The sequence below is a fragment of the Neofelis nebulosa genome, chromosome 6 (assembly GCF_028018385.1).
Source record: "Neofelis nebulosa isolate mNeoNeb1 chromosome 6, mNeoNeb1.pri, whole genome shotgun sequence".
NCBI lineage: Eukaryota > Metazoa > Chordata > Mammalia > Carnivora > Felidae > Neofelis > Neofelis nebulosa.
In genome coordinates this window covers 121,810,958-121,826,591 of record NC_080787.1, presented here as the reverse complement: position 1 = coordinate 121,826,591, position 15,634 = coordinate 121,810,958, and the positions used below count along the sequence as shown (strand labels likewise).

At 39.3% G+C, this 15,634-nt stretch overlaps 1 protein-coding gene across 33 annotated transcripts in view; it reads left to right on the top strand.

The window, feature by feature from the left end:
- EPB41L2 (erythrocyte membrane protein band 4.1 like 2) overlaps positions 1 to 15,634 on the top strand; it is a 220,619-nt gene that overhangs the window by 176,006 nt on the left and 28,979 nt on the right. For 14 of the 33 annotated variants that reach the window (XR_009263298.1, XR_009263297.1, XM_058735259.1 and 11 more), the window contains 5 exons: positions 1,089 to 1,261; positions 6,101 to 6,163; positions 8,128 to 8,274; positions 13,290 to 13,457; positions 15,509 to 15,562. Coding sequence is in view for 31 of the 33 variants with exons in the window: in XM_058735259.1 (XP_058591242.1) it covers positions 1,089 to 1,261; positions 6,101 to 6,163; positions 8,128 to 8,274; positions 13,290 to 13,457; positions 15,509 to 15,562 (605 nt within the window). In the remaining 2 variants the exon portion in view is untranslated. Of the gene's footprint in view, positions 1 to 1,088; positions 1,262 to 2,852; positions 4,757 to 6,100; positions 6,164 to 8,127; positions 8,275 to 9,644; positions 9,747 to 13,289; positions 13,458 to 15,508; positions 15,563 to 15,634 lie in introns of those variants that run through there. The other 19 variants (XM_058735273.1, XM_058735271.1, XM_058735264.1 and 16 more) reach the window with 10 other exon arrangements.

Sequence of the window (15,634 nt, the reverse complement as noted above, 5' to 3'; positions counted from 1 at the left end):
TCACCATGTCAGTCAAGCACTTTTCATACAGGTGAAATAACCTCAGTGGGTGGGGTTTGGGGAAAAAGCTACAGATGGGTAGAGGCTTTGTCACTGCTACTCACTTGCATTTGTTGAAATGTGATGCTGTCTTGGGTTGACCTGCCACATGGCAGAAATTTCAGCACATTATATGTCCCTGCTCATGTGCAGGAGGAATGAAGGAAAAGCACACGAGGGCCAGGTTTGCTGAGGCAGGGGGTTGGATTGGATTTATTGTAGGTCAAATTGAGGCATTCAGGAGGGAGGTTAATGAAAACTATTAAAAATAAGCACAGAAGGGGCGCCTGGGTGGCGCAGTCGGTTAAGCGTCCGACTTCAGCCAGGTCACGATCTCGCGGTCCGTGAGTTCGAGCCCCGCGTCAGGCTCGGGGCCGATGGCTCGGAGCCTGGAGCCTGTTTCCGATTCTGTGTCTCCCTCTCTCTCTGCCCCTCCCCCGTTCATGCTCTGTCTCTCTCTGTCCCAAAAATAAATAAAAAAATGTTGAAAAAAAAAAAACAACAAAAAAAAAATAAAAATAAGCACAGAAGTTAATTTGTAAAATGGACTTTTGCTGTCTTGTCATAATTTTGAATGATACACAAATTAACGCTTCCTTTATGGAAGAACTCTGAAAACATATTTGAAGCAAATCATTTCAATCTCTAGATAATTGTTTGTTGCAATAAATAGATTTAGAAATAAGTTTAGGAAAGATCAAAGAGGCCTTAGAGAATTAAAATATTCCTCACTTTGGGATTTTGACACAGTGCACAACTCTGTCTCACCTGGTCTTAGAGCTCCTCCTACTGGCCAATTCCATGATCAGACTCAAGCCTTCTGATTGGAGAGCCTGGTGTAGTTTCATGGGTTAAAATTCAGAATATGTTTAGAATTTGGTAAAAATTTAAAAATGAATTTGATATGTTGGAATTTTCAGAGCTCAAGCAATGTTCCTGTTCCTGTTAATGTCTACATGCTGCCTGTTCATCTGTGTAAGAGGGGGCAATTCCATAAACTTTGAGCATTTCAGTGTCCTAAAGTATTCCAAATGGTCTTTCTTTACCAGCTCCAGTTGGTGTTGTTGATGAAAGTCTTATGAAGGATTTTCCTGGCCCTGCTGGGGAGGTTTCAGCACATGGCCCCGGAGCTGTCAGCACCGCCATGGTACAGGATGGGGATGGCAGAAGGGACCTCAGGAGCCCGACTAAAGTCCCACATGTGCAATTCGTTGAAGGAAAGGTATGGTAAATTAGTAGAACTTGTGATTTTAAATGTGTACTTAGACTAGGGGCTGTTACATTTGTTGTTTCAGAACTCAGGTATCGTTTAAAATTAGTCTCTGTATGTTCTCTGCTGATAAAAGTTCCCCATTTTCAGGTACGTGTAGGCTCCTGCTGGTCTGAACAGTCTCTCTAGCGTTTTTCTGATTGTTGTTCAAAGCAAAATATCTCAATGTAGTTTATATTGGCGCAAGCAAGTAATTTAGTGGCCTAGTATTTGTGACTGTTTTCACAATCGTCCTATTTAGTTAAATCCCTAAATTATAAAAGCTGTGGTGATCTGAAATGTATATTTGTTTGTAAATTTGAAAGCGTAACCTGTGTTGGGTATTTTAATTATGTTGAGTTGAATTTTTTTTTTTTTTTTGAAATGAACAAAGAAGGTCTTTATGAAAAATGTTATTTTTCATTCATCTCTAGCTGATGATGAAGAAATTCTTAAGCAAAGGGTGACTGGTGAATAGTGAATGAGAAAGTGGTGTGTTGGGGCACACTCCGTAGGGAGTGGAGAAGTAGCCTGTGTTGTGTTTTCAAATTTGTCACTGTTTTATGATCCCTTCTTCCCTTGGGCACGTGAAGTCTCTTAGAGGTTGATTTGAAGAGGCTTTGAGTTCATCAGATCTCTTTTCTGTGTCTACACAAAGCAACTTTTTTATAGAGAACATTGGAAGTGAACACGAAAAGGAAATTCTGCTATCGATTTTATAATGCTTTCTAAATTTTAACTTTTGAAAATGTTAATGACCTGCAACATAAATGTATAAAGAACCTACTAGTAGCTGCCAGTGGCTCAGGAATTCCTGCGCTGACCACCTGTCTACATAGAGCAGGGTTCGGGGACCATGTGAGCCCTAATGCCCCCAAGGAGCACCATGCCATCGTGTCCCCCGAATACCTGTGTTAAAGTACTTGTGACTGTCATACCAAAAAAATTATTTGGTTGAAAGTCATTCAGTTAAAAATAACAAGTTCTGACCAACAAAATATCCTTCAACTAATGTAAAGTTGTCGGAATCTTTTAGGATTATGCTAATGAGGCACCCAGGAGAGTGACTGCTTACATCTGAAACCAAAGAGCTCAGGGATTCAGAGTCTCAGTACCCTTTTGCCTACTTAATTTGATGCACGTAGTTATTTTTTTAAAAAGTTACTTTAAATTCCAAAGGAAATTCTGCTTATGTTCAACAAATGACGAGGTGCGCTGGTCTTTTTGCCAGTGCTTTGAAGCATTGATTTAAATGCAACCAGATTTAAAAGTAAGAATGTTATTTGAGTTTCATTGGATCTCTTTGCAACCAGTCAGAGAATAATAATGAAATCGGTCTATACCTATAAATTTTATGTGATAAAAGTAGTCCAGTTTTTTCTCTTAAAAGTGGATCATGTAATTCATGTTCTAGCTGTGCTGTGTTGATAACAATCCCTAATTCAGAGTACAAGTTTTCACTAACTACCCATTTCTTCTTTTTCTCTCTTGCCTCTGTTTCTCCTTTGAACGTATCCGTTGTGTTCATTTCTCAATTTCATCATGGGTTTGCTCCTGAGAATAGCCTGTTTCCATATGCCCACCTTCACCACTCATTTGCTGTGTTTCATCTCTTTCCCCAAACCTGTTGCCAGTCCCCGAAATGGACTTGCTTTCAGACATTTCGGAGGAAGACCCCTTTGGGGAGGCCGACGAGGTCACGCTCGACAGCTTAGAGCTCCCTTCCACAGATGAACCGTCAGAGCAGGGGGACTGTGAAGTGCCCACCCTCGATTCTGTCTTGGCTCCTGTTGCAGCCCCCCCTCAGCCTGACTGTCCTCCCACCCGTGAGAAGCCTCTAAAAGAGGCTGACCACAGAGATTCTGAATTTGGGTACTTTTCCTTCAGGTTCTGCAAGTGCTTTCCGCCTAGCTTCCCCTCCCTTCTCGATGAAGACGGTTATCTTGCTTTCCCCAGCCTCCCCAAAGTCTGGGTCTCCTTCCTCCCCACTGATGTCCAGCACTACATTCCTATTACCTCCCCTTCATTCCTTCCTTCCCTCATCCTTATCTTTGGACTACTTCTCTCTGCTTCTCAGTCAGTGCCTTTTTCTCTCACCTTTTCCCTTCCTCTGGCTCTGTCCCTCTGCTATCTGGAGGCTAAAGCCACTTCCTTTAATGTTTCTTATGACTGTGACGTGAATGACAAAACAGAGGAAGAGGAAGCAGTTGCTGGCATTCCTACATAAGCTTGAGTTTGTGGGGCCAACAAAACTACACCTCATTTTATGTCTTCATAATGTAGAGTGTAAACATGTGCATAAATTTCACCACCGATTACCCTCAAAGTAGTATGAGCCACACATTGTCACATACAGTGTTTTAGTGCATGAGAAATACATGTAAATAAGCACGTGCCCTCCACTGATTTCCATAGACCAGGTCCACACGTTCTAAGTTGAGAGCAAAGTTATGATAGGATGATTTTGTAAATATCTAGACCATCCTCGGTCTTTGTAAAAAATGTTTTAAATGTAAAAAAGAAGGAAACCTGTGTTCCCCTTAACAATCCATAATGGGGTCTGTTTGTTTTGCAGATATCAGTGCTGTTCCTTTAGGGTGGAAGCTGTTTTGATGTAGAACTTAGGACACAGTGGACATAACTGTCACTGATGTGTTTTAGTACAACTCCTTAGCATTGTTATTTCTCTTTGGAAAGCCAAGCTCGTTCTTCTTGCATTTATGAGGATGTATCTGTAACCTTTTACTCCTGACATTTATAGGCCTAATCTCAGAAATTCCCTGTCTCCCTATTATTGTACCGTTTGGGAACCAGATGAATTTCGGTTAGTTTTTGTTGTGTGGTCATTGTTTTAACACTAAATCATGTAGTTCTATGAAAGGGTCAACTGTCAAGTATTTGTAAGGAAGATACTAGTTTCTTTTGAAGAAATACATATGAAGAATGAAACACAGCTCTTTGAAAATTCAGACGATTAGCCTTAAGGTTGGGCTTCTTAGCGTCCTTTTATTTAAAATTAGGTGTCTGGTTTGAGGATTTTTATCCCTTTATAGGGCTACCACTGCACTACTAGGTTAGTACTAACGTGTGCGGTATGTTTTTGTTTTGCTAAATGTGGTCTGAAGACTTAGTGTCTCATGTCCTGTGGGTACTGTCCACAGAGTAGACCACAAAAATTTAGAGCACACTTGAAGAAGACTGTAAAGGTAATGCTATGATTAGGCATAGTGGGAGAAACCACTATTCTTAAAGGTTACCTGAAGAATGCCACAGATTGGCATTGTAGAGAATTAAATATTGACGAAGGAATTGGAAGATGATGATCCTTAATAGGTTGTTGGGTAGCTCTGTCTATTTCCCTTCGGATAAAAAGATCCTCTGGACTCCCTGCTTACCTCAAAAATACTTGAATGGTTTGAAGAAAAGAAAAAAAAAAAAAAAAGCATTTTGAACTCTCAGATTTGACACTATCATTCCAGTTAGGAAGAGAAGGAATATATATGATCCTGCTGTAATTAACATGTAAGGGTTAAACTGCTGTCTTTCGGTCTCCAAGTCATTATTTTCGTTTCTTGCTATGCCTTTCCTTGAAGTCAGTAGTCATTTCTGTTTTTATTTATTTATTTATTTATTTAAATTTTTAAAATTTTACTTATTTAATACATTAATTTATGTATTGACATACAGTGTTCCATTAGTTTCAGGTGTATAACAATGATTTGACGGTTCTGTATGTTACTTAGTCCCCATCTGTCACCATATGACATTACTTGAGTATTGTCGATGATATTCCCTATGCTGTGCTTTATCTCCATGAGGAGTTAGATTACATATGCTGTACTTTTTATCTCCATGAGTTAGTTTAGATTTACAGGTTTTTGGTTTTTTTTTTCCTTCTCTTGGGTCACTAGAGACTGAGAAGTGTCCAACATTAAAAAGTATTCTTATTTAAAGAATTTTATGAAAGAAAAGTGGCTATAAAATAGGAGTATTTTTAAGTACAATTTTAACATGCAAGTAGCAAAATAAGCCAGTTTTCTTCCCAAGGAAAGAAATCTATGTTAAAGAACTCAATAACAGAGTGAATATTTGTCCCCGATATAAAGTGAAAACGAAATTTTTACATCATTATACTTTGCCCTCATCACTCGTTGCTCTAGACCTTTCCAATGAGGACAGATGGAATTATGCCATTTTTACACTCTCATATTTTCATTTCTGAGTAAAAACATTCAAAAGGAGCACATAATCTAGGGACTGAGAAAGAGCGAAGCTTCCATTTTCCATTCCATCTTTGCAAAAAGGCCTAGTTCCACCATTTGTGCAACAATGTAGGTGAAGAAAGACCAAAGTGGCTTAATGTTCTGCATCTTCTGAGGGCCAAACAGTAAAGGTTGGTAATCGGTTCACCATTTCAGTTCCAATACAGCTTCTGTGCACCAATGTAGAGTTGCTACGACTACCCCCACCCCCTTCTTTCTGGCCATTTGCTGTATGACTTTCAGGTGAAGAGGAAAGAAGAGAAGACACAGCTGGAGGAGGTGGATATTTATTCCCCCTGAATTAAATACCTAGTGGCTGCTGTGCACCATTCTTATGGTGGGGGGGGGGGGGGTAGGGGGGAGGGTGTGTGATGCACTTCGGGGATGATCTGTGAGTTTTGCTTGTTGTGACTTTAGGTTCTTAAGATTTTTTATTCCACTTTTATGTTAATGTCTTGGACTAGCCAACTCTGGGTCATTTTTGGTGCTTGTCGACTGATACACTTATGTTTATTTGCCTTTTCCCCCTGTGTGTGATTTAATTTCACAGAAGAATTCCTTGAGAGTAGAAGGGGATAATATTTATGTCAGACATAGCAATTTAATGTTGGAGGTTTGTATAATTTAAGAAAACACCTCTGTCCTAATGGCTGCCAGGCTGCTGTGGACGGGAGGTCACGCACAGGCTGGCTGGCAACTTTCTTTAAGCACGGTGCATGGAATGCATGGGGGACACTTCAACTCGGGAGTGCATGTTACCAGTCCGATTTTGTTCCTTTAAAGTGGCTTAGGTATGAGTATATCTACGAGAAGTTCTCAAAGTGACAACTGGGAAAAAAAAAGTTCTGTGTAATCAAATGAGTAAAATTTTTTTATCTATTACTCTTACTGAAGTTCTGCAGGTAAATCTGTTCTCTCCCTAATGGGTTACCTCCGGGGTATAGAATCCCAAGTAACACCCCGTCCTTAATATATATTCACCAGAACAGATATGTGTTGATCTGGCATTAAATGGCTTTAAATCTGTATTTGCAATTTGGGGGAGTGGGGGAGTTGCTAAAATCCATGCAATTAGGAATGTGGTCCACTTAAAGTATTCCATTTGAAAAATATGTTAATGGATTGTTTTGATTAAAAAGAGAGTGGGAAGGAAAGGGGGGGGCAAAAAAAAGAAAACCCAGGCAACCAATTAGGTATGTAAAATATATTCCCCGTGTCACATGAGAACGTGTTTCTGTTTTCCCCCTTATTTTATGGTAGTAAAATGGCGACGTATTCATTTGGAGAACTGCAATTCTCAGTAATCTGACTAATCTGGTTGCTTTTGGCAGCTTTGATAACTATTGGAAATGTGTTTTGCCTAACTTACTAAAATGCTCTGAACTGTAATATGTAACATTGCTTTGAACAAATGCAAGAAATGTGCCTGATCTCAAGCCACAGTCATTTTCCCATGCCATGCAAAGAGTTTTAGATGATCGTGAGTTTTTGCAAATGGCTACAGAAGCTCGTAGATGAGCTGTGATGCTTGTGCATGAATGTGGACTATCTAATGTTATCAGATGCATGACCTGTTCCTCTGGGAGTGCGATGAAAGCTATAATCCATGGGCGGCCCTGTGATTTTGAAATGTAAGAAAACATTTAAAATTCACTTAACACTGTTTCCTGGACGCTAGTTACCTTTTGTTCCCACAAATACGGTTTATCGGGGCCAACCTAAAACTTCCCACCAATACCATTTGTCAGGGCCTGCTCCAGTGCAAATTGACCTGGCAGTTTTTCTTGTAACTCTTTCTGAATAAGGACCATTTGGTATGTGGGGTGACTGGGCCTCACAATTGTGCTTGGCAAGCACATGAAACTGTATGGGAGGCTCACTCTTATAGAGAGGCTGAACAGAAGCAGCCTTTGGAAGCCATTATTTTTATTCCTTAACTGTTAAAAGCCATTGCTAAGATTTCCTGGAAAAAGTCAACCCTTGGTTTTCTCGTTATCTCTCTCTCTCTCTCTCTCTCTCTCTTTTTTTTTTTTTTTTTTTGATGATCTTGGTCTGGCTTTCCCATCAAGCCAAATGTGCTTCTGAGTACCTTTCTCTATTTTTTACTTGATTTACTGTGTTCACAGAATGCAGCTGTAGTGATAGCCTTCATGAGACAGGTAAATTTGCAGGAACAAAGTCATAGGCTGCGTTTTAAGTCCAATTTTTAGGAAGAAGGTCATTAGCCATTTTGAGTACCAGTAGTTCTTTGACGTCCTTCTGATAATGTTAATAATTATTTCTTTAAAAATTCTAAACAGAGAAGAAATTAGAACCTTTTAAAATGTGAACCATAAAAAAATTACACATTGGCTTTATTTTCCAATTTTGATGAACTCCTTATATTCATAGGTGATAATATGGCTTTTGAGACTTGGCATTTTTCTTGCTTTACTAAGTTTTTTTAATCATAAGTTTGCTCTGTCTTATTTTTTGGTTTTTTTTTTATTTTTGTCCTGCTGGGTTTTTCTTTTTCTTTTTCTTCTTTTTTTTTTTTCCTTTTGGATTTCCGCCCTGTATTACGTTACATATTGCTAGGACCTCGATAAGGCCCAGGAGGACATACTGAGACATCAGGCTAGCATTAGTGAACTCAAGCGCAATTTTATGGAATCCACACCTGAGCCGCGCCCTAATGAATGGGAAAAACGACGTATCACACCTCTGTCCCTACAGACACAAGGGGTATGTCACTAGCTCTTTGTTGGCTATATGTCTCATTCCAGCTCTTCAGTAAAACTCAGATTGCTAATATACTATGTTGATTCTCAGGAAGTTAGAAAATGTTCTTTTTTTTTTTTTAATGTAATTGCTAACACCTTTTTAAATACTAAATATTAACAATGTAATACTTATTGACTTCGTTCTTAGTACATTGTATGATTTTTAAAATTTTTTTGAAAGTTGCAAAGTACTTTCACTATTTTTACTCAAGTAAATTAGTAGTAATGACATGTCATATTGGTGACTTAGAAACTGGCATTACTATGTTGCATTAAGGTTTTTTGTTATGAACGACTGAAATAAGAGTTTACTAAACAATAATTAATCATTAAAGGGGTGCAGGAATATAGATCATATTTAGAATGTTACAAGGTATTTACTGTGAGGATAAAGTGTTAAACTTAGCTCTGAAAGCTGATGAGCTCTGTTGAAAGTTTGCAAAATGTTAATACAATTTAGTACTGAAGCTTCTTAGTAATGAAATGTAGACTAGTATTTTAATAGGATTTTCAACCATAACGTCTCTCCACACTCATTCTTTTTCTTTCCATGGTTTATGTCTCCCCACCACCAATATAAGTATTGCGTTTACAATATAGTCTCAGTTTATTTCTCCATTCGTTTTTATCTACATCTCTTATTTTCTAATGCTCCAAAATCTGTTACCAACGAAAAACTTTCATGGACTCATTTATCATGTTTGAGGAAATTCTGATTATACTATTTTAAATACGCTATTTTAAAAAGTCGTATAAAGGTGTTAGCTGACAATTTCATCTTTCCCCCTTTCCTTACAGCCCTCTCTTCTCCTTAATTCATCATCTATCTAGTCTGGCTTGAATTTTACCCAATGTGTATGCATTTGCGTTAGTCTCATGCTATTTTTATTCACTTTTTCTTAAGAAGGCAAAGCTGTTAGTTGCTTTAAATTTCCAAGTTTGTGACCATGACAGGAAACTAGTTCTACAAGAGCAGAAGCAGAAACCATTGCTGAACTGAAAAAAAAAAAAAAACAAAAAACAAAAAACAACAACTTAGGGCAACATTAAGATTGAAAACACCAGAGGCTCATCAAGTTGTATATACAACAATTTAAATTGTTATTTTCAGATTTCCTGGAGCAATTAGTGCCCATGTGTCAGCAGTCAGCTCTAGAGTGTTGTGTTTTCTGGAGAAATCGTGTCTGATGACATGCTAAGGTTTTGTCCCCCTTTATGTGCCGCTTCATCTGGTTTGTCCTGCTGAGCCATACGGTTGTTTTATGTCTGTGTTGCTATAGATGTAATGTACTTGTCTTATCTGTTGATTATGTCTATTGTTTAAAACAATAGAGCAAAGGAGACCATCTTTTCAAGGATATTTTATCCGTGAAGGAGAAGCATGAGAGAGCGGCAACACGGACAGTTGAAGAAAAAGTCCAGGAGGCAGACAAGGTGTTCACCTTGCATCCTTGGATCTCCGCTTGCTTTTTCCCCTTTTGCTCGTACTTCTGTCCACGGCCATGGGATACTCCTTTTTTCTTATGTATCAACCGAAAATGTTTTTGAAAAAAAATTTTCAAGCATTCAAAAAATTTCATTTCCGTGCGTAGAAAGGGGATCACTAGTGAGAAACAGCGCCCTGCAGGAGTACTTTATTTGGACATTCCACAACTTAAAAGGCAGACATATCAACCAGTTTGGGTGGTAGATGACCCCTGATTTTGATGTATGTGGCTGACAGTTGGGAAACCATGATCTCGTGTGAAAATGCACCGTTAGTACAACACTTGTGCACGCTGCGGTGGTGTTAAACTAACACATTACGTGTGAGGTAGGTTACTGTTTTACTAACGACCCTTGGAAGCCTTGTGGATTTTCATTTTTAAGCTTTTTAACGGGAGAAAAGATTTGGTGTCTTTGGTGCAGCCCCTCTGATCTCTGCGCTCCCTGCGCTCCCTGCATATATGAAATATCTGATACTACTTAAGGAAGTTAGCTTTCCATTGCTTTTACATTCTTAATCTTCTGTTTCTACTATTTTTGCTTAGCTGGCTGGCCATCTTGCTCCTTGCTGGGAATGTAGTGCTTAGAGTCCAGTGGGGGAGATAGGAGATCTGTTAATTAGGAATTAGAAACTCTAGGGTACTAAGAAATGAGTGTTAAGAAGATGAAATACAATGTCGTGTTAGAAGGTGATCAGGAAGGCTGCTTTGCTCTTGTGCTCAGGAAGAGATGGCATTTGAGTTGAGACCTTAAGGATGAGAAGGGGACAGACACGTGAAGATTCTTTTCATGTGTAAAGAAGAACAAACGCAATAGCCCCCAGACAGGAGCTAGTTTAAGGAACTGAAAGGCCAAAGGCCAAGGGCTTAGGAAAAGTCAGAGGTCAGAAGGTCACTCTGGATCTTAAGGACCATGCTGCCAATTTGGAATTCGAGTAGGAGTGATGGGAGGTCACTGGAGAGCTTTGGGCTGGGCAATAACCTAGTCCCACTTGCGGGACAGAGATCTCTCTGGTGCTGGATGAGGAATGGGGTCATAGGTGGGTGTGAGTGAGAGCAGAAATCAGTGAAAAGGAAAATGTGTTCCTGTTCCACAAAGTCTGATTTTGTTAATCAGTAGACCGTAGCATTCATCAGGACATACAGTGGGAGGAGGCAAAATAAATGGAAAATGAAGTCTTGCCCTAAAGGCATTGGAGGTGTAGCTGAGATGAAATATTTCCAGAGCACTGTAAATGAGAAAGATAATGTCATAAAGCTAAACCAAGTGGCATATTTATATACTTGAAAGGTTAACCTGAAATCCAAAGCCTGTCAGACTCTTCATGTAAAAATGACTTTAATATCATATGCTTTGAAATACTACATAGTTTTGAAAATTTATCCTCCAGAAGCGAGTCAGATGGCACCATCTGATCAACTTAAAATGATGTCCTTTGTACTTTTGGCAGTAGGAAACATTGGGATTTGGGTGAAGATGTTTAAAATTACTGTTTTCCTGGCTGTCATGGTTTTAGTATTATACAATAGAAACCACGTGCAATAGAAATCATTCACTAATTGTTGTAGAACTTACATTAAAATGATCTTACGTGAAATTTCAATCTGGAATTGACCCTCTTCCACTCCCAAATGGTTTATTTATACTTGAAGTGTGTTTGTTTTTTTTTTTTATTTTTTCCTCTCTAGCACGTGCAGGAAAATATATTCTTATTTGACATGTATGTGGATGGTTGTAACTGCAGTCATCCATCCACCCATTCATCCATTCACCCAACATTTATTGGCCACTTACATTGTAACCCCCATCCCCCACCAATAACATTTCACTACCATTAGTTGAAAGTGTGTGAGCAGTCAAGTGTACTGGAGTATTTGGACTTTTAACAGAATATCTTTTCAATTTGTCTTTGCCACATCTTCATTTTGCTACTGATTTTGTAGGGTTTCTTGATTGTCTTTAAATTGTAATCCTTAATGAGTGTGAAATAAAAAGTTATGCAGAAGAGCCTTAATTTGACCAAATTTTCTAAATTTCTAGAATATGGATTTTAGAGATGAAAATAAAAACAGTTCTTGTCTAAAAATAAATACAGCAAGTTTTCAAAATGACTTCAATTTGAATATGATTTTGGGAGAAAGCTGGAAACCAAATCACTTAATGTAATACATTTGCATTTAGTAAATAACGATTATATATCCTCATCTGTAAGAATTATATGCTTGTATAAAAAATTCTCATGAGTCCAGTAGAGATTCCATAGACTGTAGTTTTAAGGTACTTATGAAGATATTTTATTGAATAATTAAATGCATGGCACTTATTTGAACTCCCCAGTGCTCTCTTACTGGGAAGGACACTCTCTACCCACCCGACCCAGAGGGATGGTGTAATTACGGAGATTGTAATTAAGCTGAATTAACCTAGAAGATGTTTTTTCTCTCCTGAATATTGCAAGTGCTTCTGCACCACACCCACTTCATGTCATTGTCCCTACTCCTCACCCTTCTTAGTGTACTGTTTCAAGTGGCATCTCAGAAATGCCATTCATTCATTCATTCATTCATCTTTAAGCTCTCGGAGCACTCAAGTTTTTGAGGAAGCATTCTTACACAATTTTGACGTTCGCTTTATGGTGACTCTTTACTGTTGGCATTACAGGTACCCGGGACAGTCCCAGGCTTTCCTGTTGTGCCCTCACACAGGTTAGGGACTCCTGTTTAAGGACCACAGTGTGAACATTAAATGTGCCTTTGTGGTTTTTCAGGGACAGGTGATTTTCACGTCACTCCCTTGAATTTCCGCCTCTGAGTCTGTCTTCCTGTTGAGAATTTTTTTCTTTACCTGGTTCTTGCTGAACAAAGCAAAGCACTGTTTCTTCATTCCATGACATATTTAGCGTGTCTAGGGGTTCCGTGGGTTGCTGTCAGAGCACACGTTGTACAGACCGTTCCTATGGTACGTCACGCTGGGGGAGCTAGCATGGGCAAGGGAAGGCCGTGCACAAGATGGAATGTCAAGTGGACCTCAGAGAGATGACAAAATTAGCAGGGCCCAGTGTGCCCAGGGAGGCAGGAGGGTGGGGGTCATTCAAGCTCTTACACAGGAATTCGTGTTGCAAGAGTAGGGGCCACCGAGGAGACCGTTCTGTACAGAAAGAGGCTGACGCCGAGTAGCTACTTCAGGAATATGTGAAAGTGTTCGGTGTGTGGGTAGATCGGTTGTGCTCAGTTTGTAAATAAAGCTTCAGTGATAAACCAAGGCATTTGAGCTGGTTCCCGTAGGTTAGAGCTATCAGAATCTCAGAGTGGAAAGCTGGCATTTAGGCAAAACGCCAACATATGCCTGCTCGAATCTCACAGAACCCTCGCCTTTTAGTTTGTGCTGTTCTGTGATTCTTTCTTGTGTAACCTTTCCTTTCTTTCAATAGGTCACTGCTGTCTGTTCTGACTTATTGTTAATTCTTTGCTCTTCCTTTTCTGACCTCTCTAGAGCCTAGAAGAGGAGATAATGTCAATTTTGTTTAGTGAAAAGGGCTTTTCTGGTAGCATGAAAGCCACCTTCACCTCAGCCACCACTTGGACAGCAGAGGGCACTGTTGTGAGCTCTAATGCGCCTTCTGAAAAGCTTTCCTCCTCGCCCTTCTCACGGTTGCCAGAGGTGCATTTTACTTTGTTTCCCCTGTTTTCGAAAGCCACATATGAAAAGTGATTTTTATTTTTTGAATATTTAGGAACCCCTCTCTCCGGTGCTTTCATTGGTAAAATTAACTCTTCCTGGGAGAAACATTCAAGAAATAATGACTGAATTTGGACATGTGGGAAAACTGTACAGATTGGATGTTTCTCCTGCGGCTTTTGGTTCCCTGCCCACCCCCAAAATCTGCCTAAATTCAGAGAATCCTTTAAAACCACTAAGGAACAGAGTCTGAGTTGTTTTGTGAAAGGCAACCCTCAATCTAGTAGAAGCTAAGTATGTTCTGCAGAAAAGTTTTTAAAGCCTAAATGTCTTTCAGGCATCTTCTGATGGCTGATTATTTTTTACCATTCTGCTTATGTCCACAAATATGAAACGTTTGCCATTCTCAGTGAAATAATTATTTTCATTTTTTGGAATGACCCTAAGAGATTCCCTGAACTTGGGCAGAACTCATCTGGCTGTCTGGGGTTAAATAATAAATAATTTACTGACCTGGCATCACAATAATGGAATGTCTGCTTTAGAAATGTTCTGATCACTGGACATCTTTACTGATAAAGAAGTTTATAGTTACAGTTAAATGTTATTTATCAAAAGAGTTTCAGAGAGTTCCAGTTTAATATCTGAAACCTCTGGGTTTTCCATAAAGCTGGGAGGATATCTTTTTTTATCTGTCAGTAACATAATTTTTACATGGCACTAATTTGGGGCAGTGAAAACATTTCCTTACTATGCATCTAAGAATAACAGCACGGATCAGAGAGAGTGAGTATATCCTGATAGGTGCTGTCAGAAGTGTGCCTTTTTAGGGCCTTTTGCTCATGGTTGTTGTCCACATCCCTGGTGCAGATAAATGTGGGATGCTGCTGTCTGTTCTAGGAAACGGCTCCAATCCAAGTAGTACCTTGGTAGCTTTGGAACGGGGTTCATGTCTGCCCCGATGGTTCAGAGGCGCACTGCCCTGCTCCATTCAGCATGGAGATACCATCTAAATAAGCAGGGCTACTGTCTCTAGCAGAATTACTTTTAAGTTAGATCACAGGCTATCATGTCACCTGAATGTTAAAAAGCCTAGCCAGGCTTCATTTTTGCCCATGCAGAGTAGCTGTCACCGCCCCCCCCCCCCCCCATTTTAAAATAAGTTTAAGGAAAATTGTAAGCTTTGAAAACTCCTTTGTAAGAGTTTCTACACTGGTGATTATAGACCTTTATATCACTAATGTATTTGGTCAACAGGCACTTATTAAACATTTAGGTACTGTACTACTTAATTAGAGTAAATTTACTCCCAAGAAGTAGATGTCTGCAGGGGACAGGAATAAATATCTCCGATAATAAACTTGGTTCATTTTGGTTTCCAAAGATGCTAGTTGGAGAAGTTGAATTCTAAGAAAACACTTGGAGCCATCATTGACATCCACCCTAATGTTAAAATATCCCTTTTGCTAATCTATAATGTAGTTGGGGAGGTTAATAACCATTTCTGAAACGACAACATTTTTATGTTAATAGCTATGTGAGACCCACTATAATTTTGCCCATTATAGCTGTTTTTTAAAGGAGCCAGCAAAAAATAAAGGTGCCGTCTCATTAGTGCTATATTCATTTAGGAATCAGGGTTTCAGGCCAGGCTTCATAGTCAGATTAAAGTCAAAACTGTTTATTGAACAGGTTTTAGAAGTTTCACAATTTCCACTTTAAAGTAATCAGTGGGCTTTGGTACAATTCCGTTTTCCTCTCTACCTTTTCAACTAAATAAGTAGAGCTTACAGGTATAACCATAATAAAAAGCATTTTATTTCTTTGGGAGGATGCTGGCAATTTTGTGCTTTCGTTTCCTTTCGTAAGCTTTTTGCATTTGTGTGGATTGTCCTTCACGTGACCTTGAGCAAAGGTTTTTGTAGCTGTCGATTCTCGCTGTTCTGTCCTCGCGGTGTCAGATGTTTGTTTTGGTGGGTGTTGCGGTGTAAAACTTTATTGATTTGTGTCCTCGGTTGCTTTTTGTTCCGCAGAAACGCGCTCCCGAGTCAGAAGGGCCTTGCACTGGAACCAGTGATGCTGCTAAGGTTCTCCCCTTTTCCATGTTAACACCATTGCCCGATGTTTCCGACTCCCCTCACGTTCTCCCCGCTTCCCTT